Source organism: Rhinolophus ferrumequinum, chromosome 14, assembly GCF_004115265.2.
Source record: "Rhinolophus ferrumequinum isolate MPI-CBG mRhiFer1 chromosome 14, mRhiFer1_v1.p, whole genome shotgun sequence".
Classification (NCBI taxonomy): domain Eukaryota; kingdom Metazoa; phylum Chordata; class Mammalia; order Chiroptera; family Rhinolophidae; genus Rhinolophus; species Rhinolophus ferrumequinum.
Genome location: NC_046297.1, coordinates 20,036,301 through 20,056,161, shown reverse-complemented (window position 1 = coordinate 20,056,161; position 19,861 = coordinate 20,036,301). Strand labels below are relative to the sequence as shown.

Sequence of the window (19,861 nt, the reverse complement as noted above, 5' to 3'; positions counted from 1 at the left end):
GCCTTTCCAAAAGCAAAAGTCCTGGACCAGATGGTTTCACTAGTGCATTCTACCAAATTTTCAAAGAGGATCTAATACCAATCCTGCTCAAACTCTTCCAAAAAATTAAAGAGACAGAACTCCCTAACTCATTTTATGAGGCCAAAATTACCCTGATACCAAACCTGGTAAGGACAACACAAAAAAAGAAAACTACAGACCAATATCTCTGATGAATACAGATGCAAAAATCCTAAACAAAATTCTAGCAAATCAAATACAACAATGCATTAAAAAGATTATTCATCACGACCAAGTGGGGTTCATCTCCGGGGCACAAGGATGGTTCAACGTCCACAAATCCATCAATGTGATACATCACATAAACAAAATAAAGGACAAAAATCATATGATTATGTCAATTGATGCAGAAAAAGCATTTGACAAGATACAACATCCATTTATGATTAAAACACTTAATAAAATAGGTATAGAAGGAAAATACCTTAACATAATAAATGCCATATATGACAAACCATCAGCTAATCTCATAATTAATGGTGAAAAATTGAAGCCCTTTGCTTTACGTTCAGGAACACGACAGCGCTGTGTCCTATCACCTCTGCTTTTCCACATAGTGTTGGAAGTCCTTGCCAGAGCAATCAAGCAAGAGAAAGAAATCAAATTCATACAAATTGGGAATGAAGAAGGTAAATTGTCACTCTTTGCAGATGACATGATACTATATATAGAAAACCCTAAAGACTCCACCAAAAAGCTATTAGAAACAATCAACGAATATAGTAAAGTTGCCAGCTACAAAATCAACATACAAAAGTCCACTGCATTCCTATATACTAACAATGAAATCTCAGAAAAAGAAATACAAAAAAACAATTCATTTTGCAATTGCAGCAAAAAGAATAAAATACCTAGGAATAATCTTAACCAAGGATGTGAAAGACCTATATGCTGAAAACTATAAGACATTTTTAAAAGAAATTGAAGAAGACACAAAGAAATGGAAAGACATTCCATGCTCATTAATTGGAAGAATCAACATAGTTAAAATGGCCATTTTACCCAAAGCAATATACAGATTTAATGCAATCCCCATCAAAATCCCAATGGCATTTTTTAAAGAAATAGAACAAAAAAATCATCAGATTTGTTTGGAACCACAAAAGACCCCGAATAGCCAAAGCAATCTTAAGAAAAAAGAACAATACCGGAGGTATCACACTCCCTGACTTTAGCTTGTACTATAGGGCTACAATAATCAAAACAGCGTGGTATTGGCAGAAAAACAGACACATAGACCAATGAAATGGAACTGAGAACCCAGAAATAAAACTACATGAATATGGACAGATAATTTTTGACAAAGAAACAAAAAACATACAATGGAGAAAAGACAGCCTCTTCAACAAATGGTGCTGGGAGAATTGGATAGCCACGTGAAAAAGAATGAAACTGGACTGTTCTCTGACACTATGTACCAAAATTAATTCAAAATGGATCAAAGACTTAAGCATAAGATACAATAAACTGCATAGAAGAAAACGTAGGTACTAAACTTATGGACCTTGGGTTCAAAGAGCATTTCATGAATTTGACTCCAAAGGCAAGGAAAGTAAAAGCTAAAATAAACGAATGGGACTATATGAAACTTAAAAGCTTCTGCACAGCAAAAGAAATCATCGACAAAATAAAGAGGCAACCAACTGAATGGGAGAAGATTTTTGAAAACAGTGCCTCCGATAAGGGGCTAATATCCAAAATATACAAGGAACTCATGAAACTCAAGAACAAAAAAACAAACAACCCAATTGAAAAATGGGCAGACAACCTAAAGAGACATTTCTCCAAAGAGGACATACAAATGGCAAATAGACATATGAAAAAATGCTCAATATCACTAATCATCAGAGAAATGCAAATAAAAATCACAATGAAATATCACCTCACCCCAGTCAGAATGGCTATCATCAATAAGACAAATAGTAACAAGTGTTGGAGAGGCTGTGGAGAAAAAGGAACCCTCATACACTGTTGGTGGGAATGCAGACTGGTGCAGCCGTTATGGAAGGCAGTGTGATGGTTCCTCAAAAAATTAAGAATAGAATTAGCATATGACCCAGCAATCCCTCTCCTGGGTATCTACCCAAAAAATCTGAAAACATTTATACATAAAGATACATGTGCTCCAATGTTCATTGCAGCTTTGTTTACGGTGGCCAAGACATGGAAACAACCAAAATGTCCTTCGATAGACGAATGGATAAAGAAGTTGTGGTATATATACACAATGGAATATTATTCGGTGGTAAGAAAAGATGATATAGGAACATTTGTGACAACATGGATGGATCTTGAGAGTATAATGCTAAGCGAAATAAGTCAGACAGAAAAAGTTGAGAACAAAATGATTTCACTGATATGTGGTATATAAACCAAAAACAACAAAAGAACCAGACAAACAAATGAGAAACAAAAACTCATAGGCACAGACAATAGTTTAGTGGTTACCAGAGGGTAAGGGGGGAGGGGAGTGGGAGATGAGAGTAAGGGGGATCAAATATATGGTAATGGAAGGAGAACTGACTCTGGGTGGTGAATACACAATGGGATTTATAGATGATGCAATACAGAATTGTACACCTGAAATCTATGTAATTTTACTAACAATTGTCACCCCAATAAATTAAAAAAAAAAAAGAATTGTAGATAGTGGTGAGCTGAACTTACAGCTGAAACAAACCCTTAACCCAGCTCCATTACAAATTACATTGACAGAGACCCCCAGTACAAGCAGCCTGACAGAATAAAGCGTGGGTCTGACCACTTCTGGAGGTAACTATTATTTAGTTTAGTCTCTACAGTTATTTTTTAAAAAAAACTATCCAGCATACAATAAAAATTATAAGAAACACAAAGAAATAAGAAAATATGACCCATGCTCATGAGAGAAAAGATTCAATAGAAGATGACCCAAATGTTGGATACATCACAGGGAGACTTTAAGATAATTATAGTAAATATACTAAAAGATCTAGAAGATGAATAACATATGTGAAGACAAGGGGAATTTCATCAGAGAAATAGAAGCTATGAAAGAAACCCAAAAGTAAACGCTAGAAATGAAAATGTGGATAACAGAAATGAAGAATTAATTAAACAAGCTTAGCAACAAGACTGGAAACAGTAAAGGAAAAGTCCAGTAAAGTTAAAAACAGGTCAATAAAAAAATGTCCTCATTGAAGTAAAAACAAAGGAAAAAAAAGAATGACAATAATTATATAGAACAGAGTATCTGAGAGAATATATAAAAATACCAACATAAGTACAGCAACTCAAGTTACAGGATAAGAGACAGAAAATGGGGCCGAAGAAATACAGAAGGAGAGAATGGTTAAAACTAATGAAAGACATCAAATCACAGACTCATGTCACTTTGAAACTCTGAAATCTTTAACCAGGAGAAGCACAAAGAAAACTATACCTTACATATAGGTAACAATACAAATGATACAACTTTTCACAAGAAACAATGAACACCAATATACAATGGAACAAAAATCTTTTAAAGTAGTGTCAATTTAGAATTCTATAGCCAACAAAAAATACCCTTCAAAAATGAAGGTGAAATAAAGATACTTTCAGACAGACAAAACTAAGAGAATTCAACTTCAACAGAACTGCACTATAAGAAATGCTGTAGAAACTTCTTCAGGGTGAAGAGAAACGGTAGGTCTCTTCAGAAGAAACAGAAGAAACATTAGGTCCACAGAAAGGAAAGAAGTCACCAGAAAGGGTAAATACTTAAATATCTGAGTAAATAGAAAACAATTGTTTTTTAGTATTTTTAATTTACATACACACATATGTATCTAAATTCTTTAAAAACCTAATAACTTGGGCAAGCCCGGAGGCTCAGGTAGTTGGAGAGACATGCTCCTAACACCGAGGTCACCTGTTGGATTCCCACATGAACCAGTGAGCTGCGCCCTCTACAGCTCTTCCTGGAGCTGGGCAGCTGTGAGCAGGCGGAGGTTGGGTGAGCTGCCATGGGCTGCTGCGGGCTGCTGTGTGCTGCCATGAGCGGCCAGTGGCCAGCATGAGTGGCCCGCAACCATCGTGAGTGGCCGGCAGCCGACAAGAGTTGCCATGAGCTGCTGTGCGCGGCAGAACCTACCACCGGCGACCGACTGCCTCAGCCAGGGGGAGCGCAAGGCTCGTAATACCAGCATGGGCTAGGGAGCTGTGTCCTAAACAACTAGACTGAGAAACAACAGCTTGAACCAGAGGGGGCGAGAGGGGAAGGCAGAAGAAGGGGAAAAAAAAGAAAACCTAGTAACTTTTTGAAGCAAAAATAAAAACACTGTATGTATATGGGTTTTATGGGATGTGCAGAAATTTAATAAAAGACCACAAGATCACAATGAGCAGGAAAAGCTAAATGGAAACTGTGTAAGGTTCTTGTATTGTTGTAAAGTAGCACAATATAATTTGAAGGTACACTATGGTACAAGGTGTGTATTGTAATCTCTAGAGTAATCACTAAAAATGACACAAAGTGGTACAGCTACAAAGTCAACAGAGTAGATAAAATGGAATACTTAAGAATACTAGATTTACACAAAAGAAGGCAAGAAAAGAGGATCAGAGAAACAAAGAACAAACGAGATGCTAAGAATAACTACTAAGATAGTGGGTTTAAAACTATGTCAATAGTTATGTAATTATAAATGAATTAAATATCGCTATTAAAAACCAATGATTGTCAGACTATATAAAAAGCAGGACTCAACTACTATATAAAGTGTGTGGTTTTTTTGGAAACAGAAGAAAGACACTGACAGGTAAAAGTAAAAAACCACACAATCACAACACATAAGAAAACTAGTGTGACTTCATTAAGAGAAGACAAAATAGACTTCAAGACAAAGAATATTAAGGATAAGGAGGGACATTTCATAATGATGGAGGGATCAATTCATTAAGAAGACATTACATATTTAAATGTATGTATAGCTTATAACAGAGCTTTACAATACATGAGGCATAAACTGACAGAAATAGGGAAAAAATAATTATACAATCGTCACTGGTAATTTTAACACCCTTCTCTCAGTAACTGATAGAACAAGTCAACTAAAAAATCAATAAAGTATAGATGATCTGAACAATCTTCAACCAACTGGACCATTTATAGAGCATTATATTCAACAACTGTAGAGCACACATTCCTTTCAAAGGCATATGAAACATTCACCAAGACAGACGATATGTTAGGCCATAAAAAAAATCTTAAAAAATATCTAAAGATTGAAATCATATAGAATATATTCTCTGAACCAAGGTAATATTACATTAGAAATAAATAATAAAATAAATTCCTCAAATCTGTGGAAGTTAAAAACACATTTCTAAGTAGCTCATAGGTTAAAGAAGAAATGACAAACGAAATCACAAAATATTTTTACATGAAGGATAATGAAAACATAACACCAAAATTTATGGGATGCAACTGAAGCAGTGCTTAGATGTAAATTTATGCTTACTACTTATACTACAAAAAAGGTCTAAAATAGGTGATCTAAACTTTGTTCATAGGACGCTAGAAAAAGAACAAGTTAAACCCAAAGTAAGTTGAAGGAAGGAAATCATAACAATGGAAATCAATTTTATAGAAACTAGAAAAATAGAGAAATATTAATAAAGTCAAAAGTTCGTTTTTTGAAAAGGTTAATAAAATTGGCAAACCCCTGGCAATAGCAAAACTTGACAAATACAGAAAGATTTAGAGCAATATGTCTCATGAACATAGATGTAAAAATCCTTTACAAAATATTAGCAAAGCAATTCCAGTAATACATGAAAAGGATAATACACGTACATCATGAGAACAGGTTAACATTAAAGTATAATTATTTGAAGAAAATGCAGTGTATACTTAGAAAGCCAAGAAAATCAATGAAAGAAAACATGAGATCAGTAAGAATATAGTCTCTTGGTCTGTATAGGACACGAGGAAGGTATCTATCACAGTCTGAAGGGTCAGGAAAGACTTTCCAGAACTGACAGTTAAGCTGAAATCAGAAGAAGGGAGAATTAGTCAGGTACAGAAGAGGAAGGAGGCTGAGTACCCTCAGCAGACAGGACATGTAAAGGCTCAGAGACCAGAGACCCCATGGCACACTCGGGAACTGCATATACTACAGAGAGCTGGAGCACAGAACTCAGGGCAATGGGCAACTACAGTAGTGAACCAGGGCTAGAACAGAAGCGGATTGTGTGCCACTGAAAACTTTTACCCTGAAGGCAATGGGAAGTCTTGGAGCGTTTAACAGACAAATGATACAATTAAGTAAGTTCTGTAGAAAGAACATATTTTAAAAGTACACTAGGTGCAGTGGGGAAAAGAGACTAGAGAAGGAAAGACTGGCGTCAGGGAGAGAGCAAAAATTTGTCAGTGTTCTGAGTGGGAGGTGATGGTGGCCCGAACGAATGAGGCAAAGAGTGTGAAAAGACAGAAGCTGACAGAAGAGCTCTTTGGGAACATTAGTCAACAGGCCTTTCTGACTGACAGAGGTCAGGATGGAGAAGTCGAGGAAGCCTCTGACGTTGCCCCTGCACTGAGGTGGGGTCATTCCCTAAGACAAGCAAGTTTGGTGTGAGGAGGAGGATAGCATCAGTTTTGGACATGCTGAATGAGGCAAACAGATGATGTCCACTGCTGTTATAATCAGGAAACCAAATAACAAAATCATTAAAAACATACCTGTTTTTGTCAAATGATGTTCTAGCCAAACGTGACTGCAAAATAGCTGTTATCTATTAAAACAGAACCATTTAAAAAGTATGGATATAAGTATTTATAAGTAAAATATCAATACAATTTAATTCATAACAAAGACAGATTTTTAGAAACTCTTACCATAGCAGTTTGGTCCCCTAGTTTGTCAAGGCAGGACGCTCTGTGAAGCTACAATATTATAAATATACATGAATTTATATTTCTCTCAGATAATATGAAGTATTTCCTTAGAAGCAATGAAAAACAGCAATCATTCTGTTACTTAGTAACAGTTAAGATCGCTTCTGATATATCTACTGCTTCTTCCTAATATATAGTTTTCAAATTCAGCATAAGTAACATCTGTTTCATATTTATAAGACATTAAGATTTCAGTAAGATGTATAAATATGAAAATTAAAGAAAAGTTTCTGCCTAAGTTTGCTTTGGATTCTCTGCCTAGTAAATGCCTGAGTGAGGCACTAGCTTACCTGAAGCAACGTCTCCACAACATCTTCCACTTTCCCTGAAACATCCAATTCAAAGACATATTCCATTTTGCCCTGAGAGAGAGAGAGAAGCATTAGGTTAAAACACGTTACTTACAGAGCATTTGCCAATCCCTAGCTGCATTCCGCAGGCCTCTGCCTGGTGTGTCCTCCCTCACCCCACCCTGGAAAGAGAGCCTCAAGGGATCAGTCTACGGGATTTAAGCCAGATTTATTATGCCCCACCTTCTGCTAACTTAGGGCTTAGTTTGCTGTTCTTTTTCTAGTTCCTTGAGATGTATACTTAACTTTTAAAATTTGAGATTTTTCTTCTTTTTTAACATAGGCATTTATCACTTCTCTATTAGTACTACTTTTGCTGTATCCTATAAGTGTTGGTATGTTGTATTTTGTTTTTCTTGAGATATTTTTAAATTTCCCTTTAGATTTCTTGTCTGGCCCATTGGTTGTTCAAGAGTGTTGTTTAATTTCCACATACTTGTGAATCTGTCCTCTGCTATCTGTTAAACTTTGTTTTGTGCCCTAACACGTGCTCTATCCTGGAGCATGCTCCATGTGTACTTAAGAAGAATGTGTATTCTGCTGCTTTGGGTACACCGTTCTCTATGTGACTAGTAGGTTCGCTTGGTCTGTAGTGTTGTTTAAATACTCTGTTTCCTAATTAATCTTCTGTCTGGATGTTCTATTCATTCTTGAAAGTGAGACATGGGGAATAATGATAGTACCATCAAAAAAAGGAAGGAAAGAAGGAAGGAAGGAAGGGAGGAAAGAAAGAAGGGAGGAAAGAAGGAAGGAAGGAAAGAAGGAAAGAAGGAAGGAAGGGAGGAAAGAAGGGAGGGAGGAAAGAAGGAAGAGAGGGAGGGAGGAAAGAAGGAAGGAAGGGAGGAAGGAAGGGAGGGAGGAAAGAAGGAAGAGAGGGAGAAATGGAGGGAGGGTGGGAGGGAGGAAGGAAGAGGGGCATGAAGTCTACCTTATTGTGTTGCTGTCAATTTCTCCCTCCAATTCTGTTGGTATTTGCTTCACATACTAAGGTGCTCTGAGGCTGGGTGCATATATATTGTGATGGTTAATTTTATGGGTCACATGCTCCACTCTTCTCTGCTAAGCTGTATTGGCCTCTGTCTGCTATAGCACAGGACCTCAGACCAGCAGCATGACGCCCAGCTCCTTCTTGTTTTCAGTGGCCCCCTGGCATCCAGACTATGCCGGGTCCTGTCAGTACTCCAAGACAGGCAAGACAGAAGCCAATGCCTCAGGAAGCCACCCCAAAAGTCAGAACATTGGACATATGGTCCAGTCTTGCCTTGCCCTGCCCAGGGAGAAGTTGCAAGCTAGGAGCATCCTCCCAGTCACGTGGCACTATACTGAGGGGCGATTACGGTAAAAGAATGCTACAAATTTTCCTGCTAGCTTCAACGAGCCTGATTTTATGGTAATCTGCGGTGCGCGGGCTCTTGTTTCCGAATTTCTCACAAAGGGCATTGGTCCATGTATTGTTGAATCAGTGTCTCCGTAAGAGGAATGAGGGTCTGGGGATTCCTAATCTGCCATCTCTTACTGTCGTCATTGATGTCACTATTCCCCCTTTGTTTTAAAATCTGAGAGTCCTTTGGTTTTCTAATTCACATCGAAACAAAAGAGCTTTCTTTGCTTCAGACCACCTCAGTCATTTCCTTTTACAACATTTTTCAATGGACGAAGTGCAGCTTTGCACTTCAGGTGTTTATCGGGAGAGCCTTTAGAGGGAGAGAATCCCAGGCAGTGGTTCTCGACTTGGTGTGTGTGTGGGGGGCTGTCCCACTAAACCCATGGGCCTTTCGTCAATGTGAGGAGGTGCACACAACAAAGAGGGGAACAGTGTAGCAGGGGCATTTAGTGGGTGAGGGCAGGCTATAATATAAAGGAAAGCAGCACACAATGAACTACCCTTCCCTAAATGCCAACAGCACCACCCGAGAGTCATGAAATATCAGTATTTATAGTTTCTGACTGACCGGTACATGCAAATGTTTCTTGTACATAAAACCCAAAGGCCCCTGCATGTAGTCTGTGCATCCCTAAGCTGCTGGCTGAGAAACTGCTGGCCTGCAACTCGAACTGAGATTCAGCTATGGGACTGTGTTTGCCCAGAAAGGGTGACTTTTCCTACTCACAGAGGTGCCGTGATAAGGAGCACTGGCCCTGTCTCTAGGTCCTGTAAAAACTCTCTTTTGGTAGGAGTTATCCCTTCACTATGCATTAAGCTGATGCATAAAGAATTAAATAAAACACAGAATGGTTAAATGTGGTCTATGTTTACTTGACAAGTCCTGGATAACCAGATATTGTATTCAAATCTAGTCATAGCTTCTACCCAATTAAGAGAATATATAAATTATTATTGAGCTCTTAAATAAGGGTATTTTATAACCTATAAATATTTCTCAAACATTCTTAAAAGTAAATTCTCAATAATATCCAGTAAATACTCTATAAAGGATGCAGATTCTCATTTAAAATTTTAGTTTAGTAATTTAGGCCTTATTTCCCTATTAAACACATTTTTTTTTTTTAAATCAAAAAGTTAATTGAAATCTCTTGGGCTTAAAGTGTATGGCTCCCTTGGTAATTGTAACTGCTAGGTAACAAGCTTTTAAATACCTATTATTAATATATTTGATTAAAGATGTTAATAGAGTCACAAAATCTTACTCTGAAAATCACTATATTAATTGCTGAGAATAAATGGAAAGCTTTACTTACCCTTTCTATTTTATATGGTGCAACTATGTTGTGTTCTTTAATGAAATATACCTAAGGAAGACAAATCAATACTTGTAAAATAATTTAAAATTTTCATAGTAATGAGTAGCTATAAATTAGGAAATTGCGAATTGAATTTAATTCATTGTTATATGATCTCTATTCCCAAAAGCACTTGCATTAATATTAGTATGGCTTTAAGGTTTTGATGTTAAAATAACAAATATTATATTAAAAAGAGATTCATCAAGGTAACAAAGTAGCAATCATTACTGGATAAAGAAAATACCTACCGTGTTTCCCCGAAAATAAGACCTAGCCGGACAATCAGCTCTAATACGCCTTTTGGAGCAAAAATTAAAATAAGACCTGGCCTCGTATTATATTATATAAGACCCGGTATTATATTATATTATATTATATTATATTATATTATATTATATTATATTATATTATATTATATACTATAACTGGTCTTATATTCATAATATTATATAAGACCCGGTCTTATTGTAAAATTTTTGCTCCAAAAAAACGCATTAGAGCTGACTGTCCGGCTAGGTCTTATTTTTGGGAAACACGGTAAGATGTTTTATGAATGTCATCATTTGGACCAAGTAACCAAGTAGACAGGTGACGGAAGCTAATCTAAGTGCCACTTTTCTAAGATATGGGTAAAACAAATCACTATGGCACGAAATACATTCACTAACGTAAAGAAATTTCTCTTCCCTAGAGGTGATCTGGGCACTCAAGTGTTTCCACATGCACCCGGCCACCTGTCCTTACGTTGTGTATTAGTAGCTATGTCAAACAAGCAACACTGTCTGCCAGAGCCAACAGGCTGCTCACACCTGTACCTTTTTCCCTGCCTTCTCTCCTGTTATGATGGAGGGTATGCATGGGCTCTGGAAGACCAGTCACTCTGCTGGCGTACAGAATGGGGACCTTCCCCTACCCGTCCGTCAGCTATTCAAAAACTTTGCTCCAATGAGTATATGCTGCACTCTTGTCCATTTGCAATAAACCACAGAAAAACTCTCCATGGTCTGACATCCTCCTTTTGCCATTTCTCTGTGTTTTTGTGGCAAAACTCTTTGCAAGAGCTGACGTGACTTTCTCTTGGGCCTAGGACAGGCTTTCATCTGTACTACATTATTGAAGCCACTCCTGAGAAGGTCATAGAAGATGCACAAGACCTCCGTGCCACCAAATCCAGCAGTCCATTCTCAGGACTTCCTTGACTATTTCTTAGAGCAGGTGACAGAGCTGACAGCTCTTCCTGAAGCAGTTTTCCACTTGGCTCCCCAGCCAAGTTTTCCACTTGGCTCCACGTGCTCCTGGATCTCCCCAACCTCACTAGCTCCTCTGTCTTCCTTCAGACACTGCTCTCTTCCCACCCTCTAGCATTACAGAGAGCTACAGGCCTAGTCCTTAGCCTCTCTGCGCACACTCAGTTTCTGGGAAACCCATCCAACTCCAGGTCTTAAAAATGTATCTGGAAGCTGCAGACTCCCAGTTTATCTTCTAGCCTCAGCCTCTTCTCTGCGGCCCAGACAAATGCTTCTCAGTGCCTGCCTGGCCTCTCCTCTCAGAGGTCACATTTTAAACAAAGCCTGCTTCTTTATCGCAACAAATGGCACTACTATCCACCTAGCTGGAGTCATTCTTGACTGTTTTCCTTTATGCTTTGCAACTAATTCATCAGCACATGTTAGGTTTTCTTCAGAATAAATCCGGATACTGACCACCTCTCACCCTTCCATTGCTGTCATCCTGGTCCAAAACACCAGGGTTCTGAACACCCATAGAGAGGCTCCTTGCTTCCACTCTTGCCGCCTTCTAGCATATTCTCTACCCAGACTGCAAAGAGGTTTACAAACACATATAAATCAGATCGTGCCCCTTCTTTTTCAGCTCTCCAGTGGTTTTTCTCTTTTGTGTTTCATTCTAGCTCCTCAGTGGCCCCCAGGCCCTCCACGACATGGTTTCTGCCACTGCTTTCACATCCCTTCCCAGCACTGTCCTAATCCCAGGCCCCAGGTGCCTCACCCTCACTGCGCCTTCCACCTGCTGAGGACGTGTATGTCTCAGGGTCTCTCCCCTGCCTCTCTGCACCCACCTGGAACACCACTGCTCTGGTAACCACATGGCTCATGCCCTCACACCTTTGAAGTGTACACTTCCAAGTGGCATCTTCTCAGCGACGCATCCCCGACCATTCTATCGAAAGTAGCACACGCATTCCTTATTTTCTATCGTTTTGTTCTGTTTTCATTTTCTTCATGGTATTTATTACTGCCTGACGGTGGAGAAGATATTTCCTTATTGTCTGTTGCCCCCATTGAAAAGTAAGGTCCATGGGGAAAGGGCCTTCAGACATTTTGTTCTTCCCTATATGTCTCAAAGCTCGAATATAATATGTATTGAATGCATTAATTAAAACTATTGTTACACAAACACGTTCATTCAGATTAAGAAAATATATTTACTATGTGCTTCTTACCTGACTGAAAATGAGTGAAATCCCCCCGGATTTTGCACTAAAAGCAGAGAAAAGTCATTAAATATATATAATTTTTTGGTAGAAGTAAAATTAAACAGTTCGTGACAATGACATACTTTGCAAAGTGTCTATGGGCTCCATTTTCTCCATGTTTTCCTATTTTTATACAATCTCTCAAAGGAATCTGAATAAAATTGAGAGAAAAATATTATATGAATAAGCGAAGGTAAAATATACACAAAAAATAGGAATGTCTCTATTTTTAGAATGTATTTACCTTAATGATGGGCTGGGATATTGCATCTGGCTCAAAAATAACTGATTTTGAACATATTTTTAAGGAGCCTCTGATTTTCCTAGGGATCAAAGTACAAATGATTACTATTCATGAACATAAAAGTCACAAAAGAATCATAATACATTTTAACTAGAAAGTAGATGACTACAGCATCAACTAATAAAAGATCAACAACAAAATTAAATAAAAGGGTATGAAAGGTTGGAAAATATAGCAAAATAATTTTCCTCATCTCCTAGGGATTAACAAAATCTGCATATATTGTAATATGTTTCATTTGTTGAGCACTGTCCCATGCATTTTATTTGTATTACCTCATTTGGTATTCATAACTACTCTCAAAGGGAAACTAAGGATTGGAAAACTGATCCTTACGACACACTGATTCTATCTACCCTATCTCCAGTAAATCCTTTTGACTTCTAATTCCCCATATCTGAATGAACTATTCCAAAGGTAATATTTACTAAATATCTAAAATTGACTATGTAAGGGATTTTTTTCTTATTTATAGTAATAAAAAAATAACAAAAGTTTGAATTTAGCACCTATAATGCTTTTAATGGTGATTTTGGGTATATGGGAACTCAGGGAAAAAAATATTTGTCCATAATAATAAGCATTTTTAAAGACTTTCAATTCATATGTTAGATTCGGGGGTTTTAATTTCACTTCTTGGATTTATATCTACATCTCTATATAGTTTAAATAATCTAATGGTGGGAAACTTACAGTATCTAAAAAAGTCACACTGAGAAATACAGTCTTACAGTCTAAGACCTTTCACACCCCTCGCTCCCACCATCTCCAGAGTAACACTCCCTATTCTTTTGCTTTTACTTCAGCTTTCTATCTTCAATGCTCAACATATATGTTCTGAATGGATGAGAAGGCTCATTATGTGAGGGTCATGATTTAGTTTACAATTCTTCTTCCTCACAGGACTTTTTAAATTGTTGATTTTATATCATTTTTTCCATGCTGTTAACTGCATTACTTTGCTAACACCCTACATTCCCTAATAATAATGTAAGAAAAGTACTTTTATGGACTTTTCTAAACATGCAAATAGAATAAAAAACAGCCAAGCATCAATTACCTGGCTTCTGCAATTGTTAACATGTGGTCATTCTTGTTTTGTATATAATCCCCCCCGACCCGAATCCTGGATTATAGAGAAAATTCTAGACATCATACATTTCATACATAAATACTTCAGTATGAATCTCTAAAGACAGACTCATTTAATAAATGAACAATCATTATCACACCTAAAAATGAATAATTCCTTAATGTCATCAAGTATATAGTCAGTATTCAATTTTTTCTTCTCCATAAATGTGTTTTTATAGTTGGTTTGTTCAAACCAAAACCCGAAGTCCATACTACATTTAGTTGATATGTCTCTTATATATCTTAAACAATTTTCATTTTCCCACATTATAAATTTTGCTGAATGCACCTTTGTGGTTTTCTTCTATCCTATTTCCTTTAAATAACTGGTATAATTAAAAGCCTTGACCAGATTCTGGTTTGATTTTCTGACAATAATGCTTCAGAGGCAGCACACACATAGTTCCTATCAGAAGGCTCTGGTGAGTTCAAGTGATGTCAGTCCTGATACATCCATTACAAAATTTCTCAGCTGCTTTTCACCTGCTGGTTTTAGCAGTCATTGAAGATTCTATCTAGATCAGGGGTTGGCAAACTTTGTCTATGAAGAGCAGACAGTAAATATTTCCACTTTGCAAGCCATGTGGTCTCTGTCACAACTATTCAACTCTGCTGTTGTAGCAGGAAAGCAACCACACACAATATACCCCGTTTCCCTGAAAATAAGACCTAGACAGACAATCAGCTCTAATACGTCTTTTGGAGAAAAAATTAATATAAGACCCAGTATTATATTTCATATTATATTATATTATATTATATTATACCTGGTCTTATATTATAGTAAAATAAGACCGGGTCTTACATTAATTTTTGCTTCAAAAGATGTATTAGAGCTGAATGTCTGGCTAGGTCTTATTTTTAGGGAAACACGGTATAAACAAATGTGTGTGGCTGTGTCCCAATAAAACTTTACTTACAAAACAAATGGTAGGCTAGATTGGACCCAAGGGCTATAGTTTGCATCCACATAAAGGATGTAGCTCTATTATTCATTAGGGATTGAAATTTCTATCATTCCTTCTGTGTTTGTTATCTAGACTTCCTTAACCAAGAACAACTTTACTTATCTATGATTTGTTTACCCTGAAGTACAATTAGCACAAAGAAAGTTGCTTGATTCTTTACCTTTATGTATCAAGTTTCAAAAAATGAGTTGGTCTAGTAGTATCCTTCCAAGGTAACTGGTGTGTGTGTGTGTGTGTGTGTGTGTGTGTGTGTGTGTGTGTGTATCTCATTATAAACTCATGGATTCTAACAATTCTGATACTTTAAGTCCATGACAGTTATTATTTTTTATGATGCTCAATTTGTCTCATTTTTGCCCAACTCTTCAAGTTGGCCCTTGTGTCCTTTTCATTCAATGTATAGTCGTTTTTGATACCTTCCTCACTTCCAGGCTGATCTCGCACCCTTCCTACCCCAGACAGACAGCCACTTCTCCAAAAAGCCCTCATTCCTTTTAGTGGGAAGTGGTATTCAGAGACCATAATCTCCATGCTCATTGCTACAGAATTGTTTCTAGGCCTTTTCAGAATGTAGAGCTAGAAAACACTTCTTTAAAAAAAGTATATGAATCCAAATAGCATTTCCAATTCAAATGTAAGACTACAAGGCTTTTTATTTAACTCCTTTAATATTATGTGGATTCATATCTCTTGTACTTAAAATCTTGCTCTTGACATTAACATATACTTATTTGCTTTATTTAACTATATAAATCTATGTGCATAAAAGTTTCAAAATAATAATACCAAAATTATTAACAATAATATTTTTGCTAAAACAGTATACAACTTTTTGTAATTCATTTTCAACTTAGGATAATTTTATCAGAGACACAAATCATGTGAAGTTGATTAAAATAATTCTTCTGTGGTTAACCCTCCAAATTTATATATAGTTGAGTTCATTTGTTTCAGTCTCTTTTTGATTTTTAGGATTTACTATTTCTCTTGAAATTTAATTATACATTAAAATATATTAAAAGTATTCCATGGTTCCAAAACCAAAGTTATAAAATATGATACATTTGGAAAAGTCTAGTTGTCATATCTATATTATCACCTTGACCCTTCCCTCTTCTGTGTAGATAACGATTTCCATTAGCTTTTAGTTTATGCTTTTTAAATATATAATTTAAAAATTTTTTAATTAAAAAAAATATAACCAAAAAACTCACTCCCCCTCTTTTTATATGAAACATAGCATACAATACACAGTACTGTGCCTCTTGCTTTTTACATTTAAAATATGCTGAAGATCACCCCTCAACAATACATGGGACTCCTCACTCCTTTGTTAGAGCTGCATAGTACTCCATTATATGAACTCAGTCCCCTATTGGACTGTTTCCAGTATTTTGCTATTACAGGTAGTCCTATAATAAATAACCTCGAACATATGTCCATTTATATATTTTCCAGTGTATATTTGAAATTGTTTCCTAGATGTAGCATTGTTAAATCAATAGGTTAATGCATGTGCAACCATGCTAGATATTACCAAATTCACTTCCATGGGGTTATACCATTTCACCCTAATGATAACTTCAAAATTATAAAAACAGGTTTCAGTTTGTTAGTTTATATTTGTGTTTTAATACGAAATAAATGTATTTCATTTTAATCAAGACATTATGATATAGGACACAGGAGTGTTGGGAGGAAAAATGATAAGGAATTAGAGAAAATCATATGAGCAAAATTCTAGAGGTAAGAAAGCAAGGTGCTACTTTCAAGGAATAATAATTGTCTAATTTGATTAAATGCTAACAAAATATATACATCCTAAGCTACCAAACAAAAAGCTAAATTATTTTTATTTTGGCTTGTATTTAAACAAATACTATATGGTTTTGATCCTCTCAGGATAAATCCTGAAGACTACTAAAAATTAAAGTGTTTATCTAACACCAAAGCATGTTCTAATTGTGGCCTATGCTTGTTTAGTAATGTCCCCAAAGGAAATCATTAGCAGAAACATTTTTGCTGGAACAATTTTCATTGTAGTTAATTCCAAGTTGGCATTTTAAACAAAAACTTCACTTTTGTACATAGATTTCAAAAGGTATAACCAAAGAATGTTTTTTATAGTAATAAGTAGTTACTAAAATATAGAGAAAACTGACTTTGCTTCAGTTCAAACTGAATTACTCATTTTGAAGTACTGAGGGCTATACCACTCTGATGTTTTATGATCATTACTTTATAACGTCACAACGCAAATAACTGAAAGTGCAAGTACCAAAGGGATGTAAGAAAACAGTGATGGAATGAATCAGAGCCTTAGCCAGCTGATTTAAGATACCCACTGTCTTAGAGGAATTAGTACATGCTGCTTCTTAGCTTTGGAAAATATCTGAAGCTGTGACAGCAACTTATAAATCCCCTACTTCTCATTACTTTCCCGATACAAAAGGAGGGGGGAAAAACCTATATGACCATACATTTAATTTTTAAAATATCAGACAAAAGAAGGTTTGCTGGTCCACAGAGATCCACAAATCTTCCTTACCTTTCATTCTGAAAGCCCTTACGCTGAATATGATGAGCTGTATGCTGTTCAAAGTAGTATTCTTCCAAGTTAAGCAGGAGCAAGGAAAATCTAAATATGGAAAAAAACAAAAACAGCAAAACCTCATGTTTAGTTTTTTAAGTACAAGAAAACAGAATATTTAAAGTATCTGTTCCCAAAGTGCTTTTCCACTAATTAAATCAACAAATACTTATGAAGTGTATATTATATGCCAAGCACTCCTCTTTATCCAATGGGGAGGAGACATCAGACAGACCAGCTGGCTATGCCAAAAATAAAATAAATAACATGTTTACCAGGCAGATTTCTTTTCAGAAACCCCAAATTTCATGAAATAAAACTTATTCTTGACTGAATAAGCATGGAGCTTTCCCACCTATGGAGTTTTGATCCTGTGTTTACTGACTGACACACTGCCACCTTCCCCACCACACACAACCCCTCCAGTGACAAGTCTTAAGATCAGCTGAGTTTATTTTTCTACTCCCACAATATGTCCTGCAATAATCAATCTAATGCTTTGTACACAATGGGTGTTTAATAAATAAGTAAACTGAACTGACTGGGATTGAAATATAGTTCTTTTTAGAGTTTTAGATGCTTTTATACTTTTAAAAACAAAATAAGGAAATAAGAAAAAATATTAATTTACTTGTATGGCCACAGAAACAAATACATATATGGCAAGGAACTGCAAACAGTGTTTTGTTTATTTTGTGGCAAGGACCAGGTAACAAAGGCATTTAGACTTTCAGGGAAAAGCTTTCATGAAAAATGTAGGACTTAAGATGGTTCTTGAAGTTCTGGTGTGTTGGAGGAAGATATTTGGATTAAATATGGCAGATTAAATATATGTGTTTATTTCTGCTCCCCTTGGAAACACCACTAAAATGTGCACAAAAATATTTCTTAAATGGTAAAACCCACACACCAAAGAAAATTGGAGAGACATAAAAGCACATGAGCGATAACAACTAATTTGTAAGAAATGGAGAGCAAATGGGATTTAAAACCACAGTGATTTGAAACCAGAATAGTAGCTGCCTCCAGAGAAGGTACCAATGAAGAGAAAACCAACTCAAGTCTCAGGACTGCCCAAAGTCTGAAATTGCGAATTAGGGCCTAAGCCGGCAGGATGAAGCTGGAGGGGATGGTGGAAAGCCTGACCCAGGTCAGCGGCCTAGACTCCTCCCTCGATGATTAGCCCTACCTCGCTCTGGCACGTGGTTTTTCTATGCCAAAGCTGAACAAGAGGCTCTAAAATAGACATCACGCACAGGGGAAAGCAGGGCTTTGGAATGAAAAGAGGGTGATTAAGCACAAAGCAGGAAGCCACGTACCACTCCCAGCAGAAGTCTGGTGGATTATTTTTGGAAAAAACTAAATAGCCCTAAAGAAAAAAACCTATGGATACTAGTATTTGAAAGAGCCAGGTCTCTCCAATATCATCCCATAGAGTAGCCCAACAGAAATGGCCTGCCCACCGTGACACAAATTGCACACTTCACACTTAAATATGAATAGACAACCCAAGATCACCAGCCTCTAACATGAAAGAACTAGACCAAAACAAGCAGAAGAATACCACCTGAAGGACTACAGACAATGAAGAGAACACAAGAAAAGGTTAAAAGACTATAATTAGTATCCTTACAAAGAAGAAATTACATCCATGAAACAAGAAGATATTGATCATTAAAAAAAAAAACTGAACCAAAAGAAAAATAACTCATAAATTAAAAAGGAGAGCAGGAACTAGCTTTACCATTCTAACATGTAACTTTTATTGTCCTGTTCTACATTTTAAAATCCATGAACAAGGATTGATCACAGGCTAAACTGTCAGAGCTCAATGTAAAATGCTCACTATTAATACTTATCCTGAATTTCAGTACAATCACAAGAGTTAGGATTGCTAGGAACAGTCCTTTCATACATCAGATAATTTTCAGGAAGGTATATAAATCAGAGAGACACTTACTAATTAGCTTGACCCTTATTTTTAATTTGTATCTTAATAACTCCAAATACTTTGCTTGGGCTGGAGCTATGCAACCTTTCCTTCTCCCTCTTGATCTCCCCACTTCTCCTCTTAAAGAGAGAGTAAAATGAGTATACTTCAATAAGACAATGGCATAATATTATTGCTATGAAGCCCAAGTAGCCTTCACAGACAACCAGCTCTTCCATTTAATTATTAAAATATAATCCTATCCGTAATATTTTTAAAATGTTTATACTACCCAAAGAAATCTACAGATTCAATGTATTTATTGCAGAAAATGAAAAAGAAAAAAATCCTAAAATTCATATGGAAT

The 19,861-nt window shown here is 36.4% G+C and overlaps 1 protein-coding gene across 2 annotated transcripts in view; it reads right to left on the bottom strand.

Moving 5' to 3' along the window:
• NSMAF (neutral sphingomyelinase activation associated factor) overlaps positions 1-19,861 on the bottom strand; it is a 63,455-nt gene that overhangs the window by 30,454 nt on the left and 13,140 nt on the right. For both annotated transcript variants that reach the window (XM_033125828.1, XM_033125829.1), the window contains exons 2-9: positions 17,523-17,612; positions 12,813-12,891; positions 12,652-12,719; positions 12,536-12,572; positions 10,030-10,080; positions 7,270-7,341; positions 6,920-6,967; positions 6,764-6,816 (exon numbers count right to left, since the gene is read on the bottom strand). In XM_033125828.1, the coding sequence (XP_032981719.1) occupies positions 6,764-6,816; positions 6,920-6,967; positions 7,270-7,341; positions 10,030-10,080; positions 12,536-12,572; positions 12,652-12,719; positions 12,813-12,891; positions 17,523-17,612 (498 nt within the window). The remainder of the gene's footprint in view (positions 1-6,763; positions 6,817-6,919; positions 6,968-7,269; positions 7,342-10,029; positions 10,081-12,535; positions 12,573-12,651; positions 12,720-12,812; positions 12,892-17,522; positions 17,613-19,861) is intronic.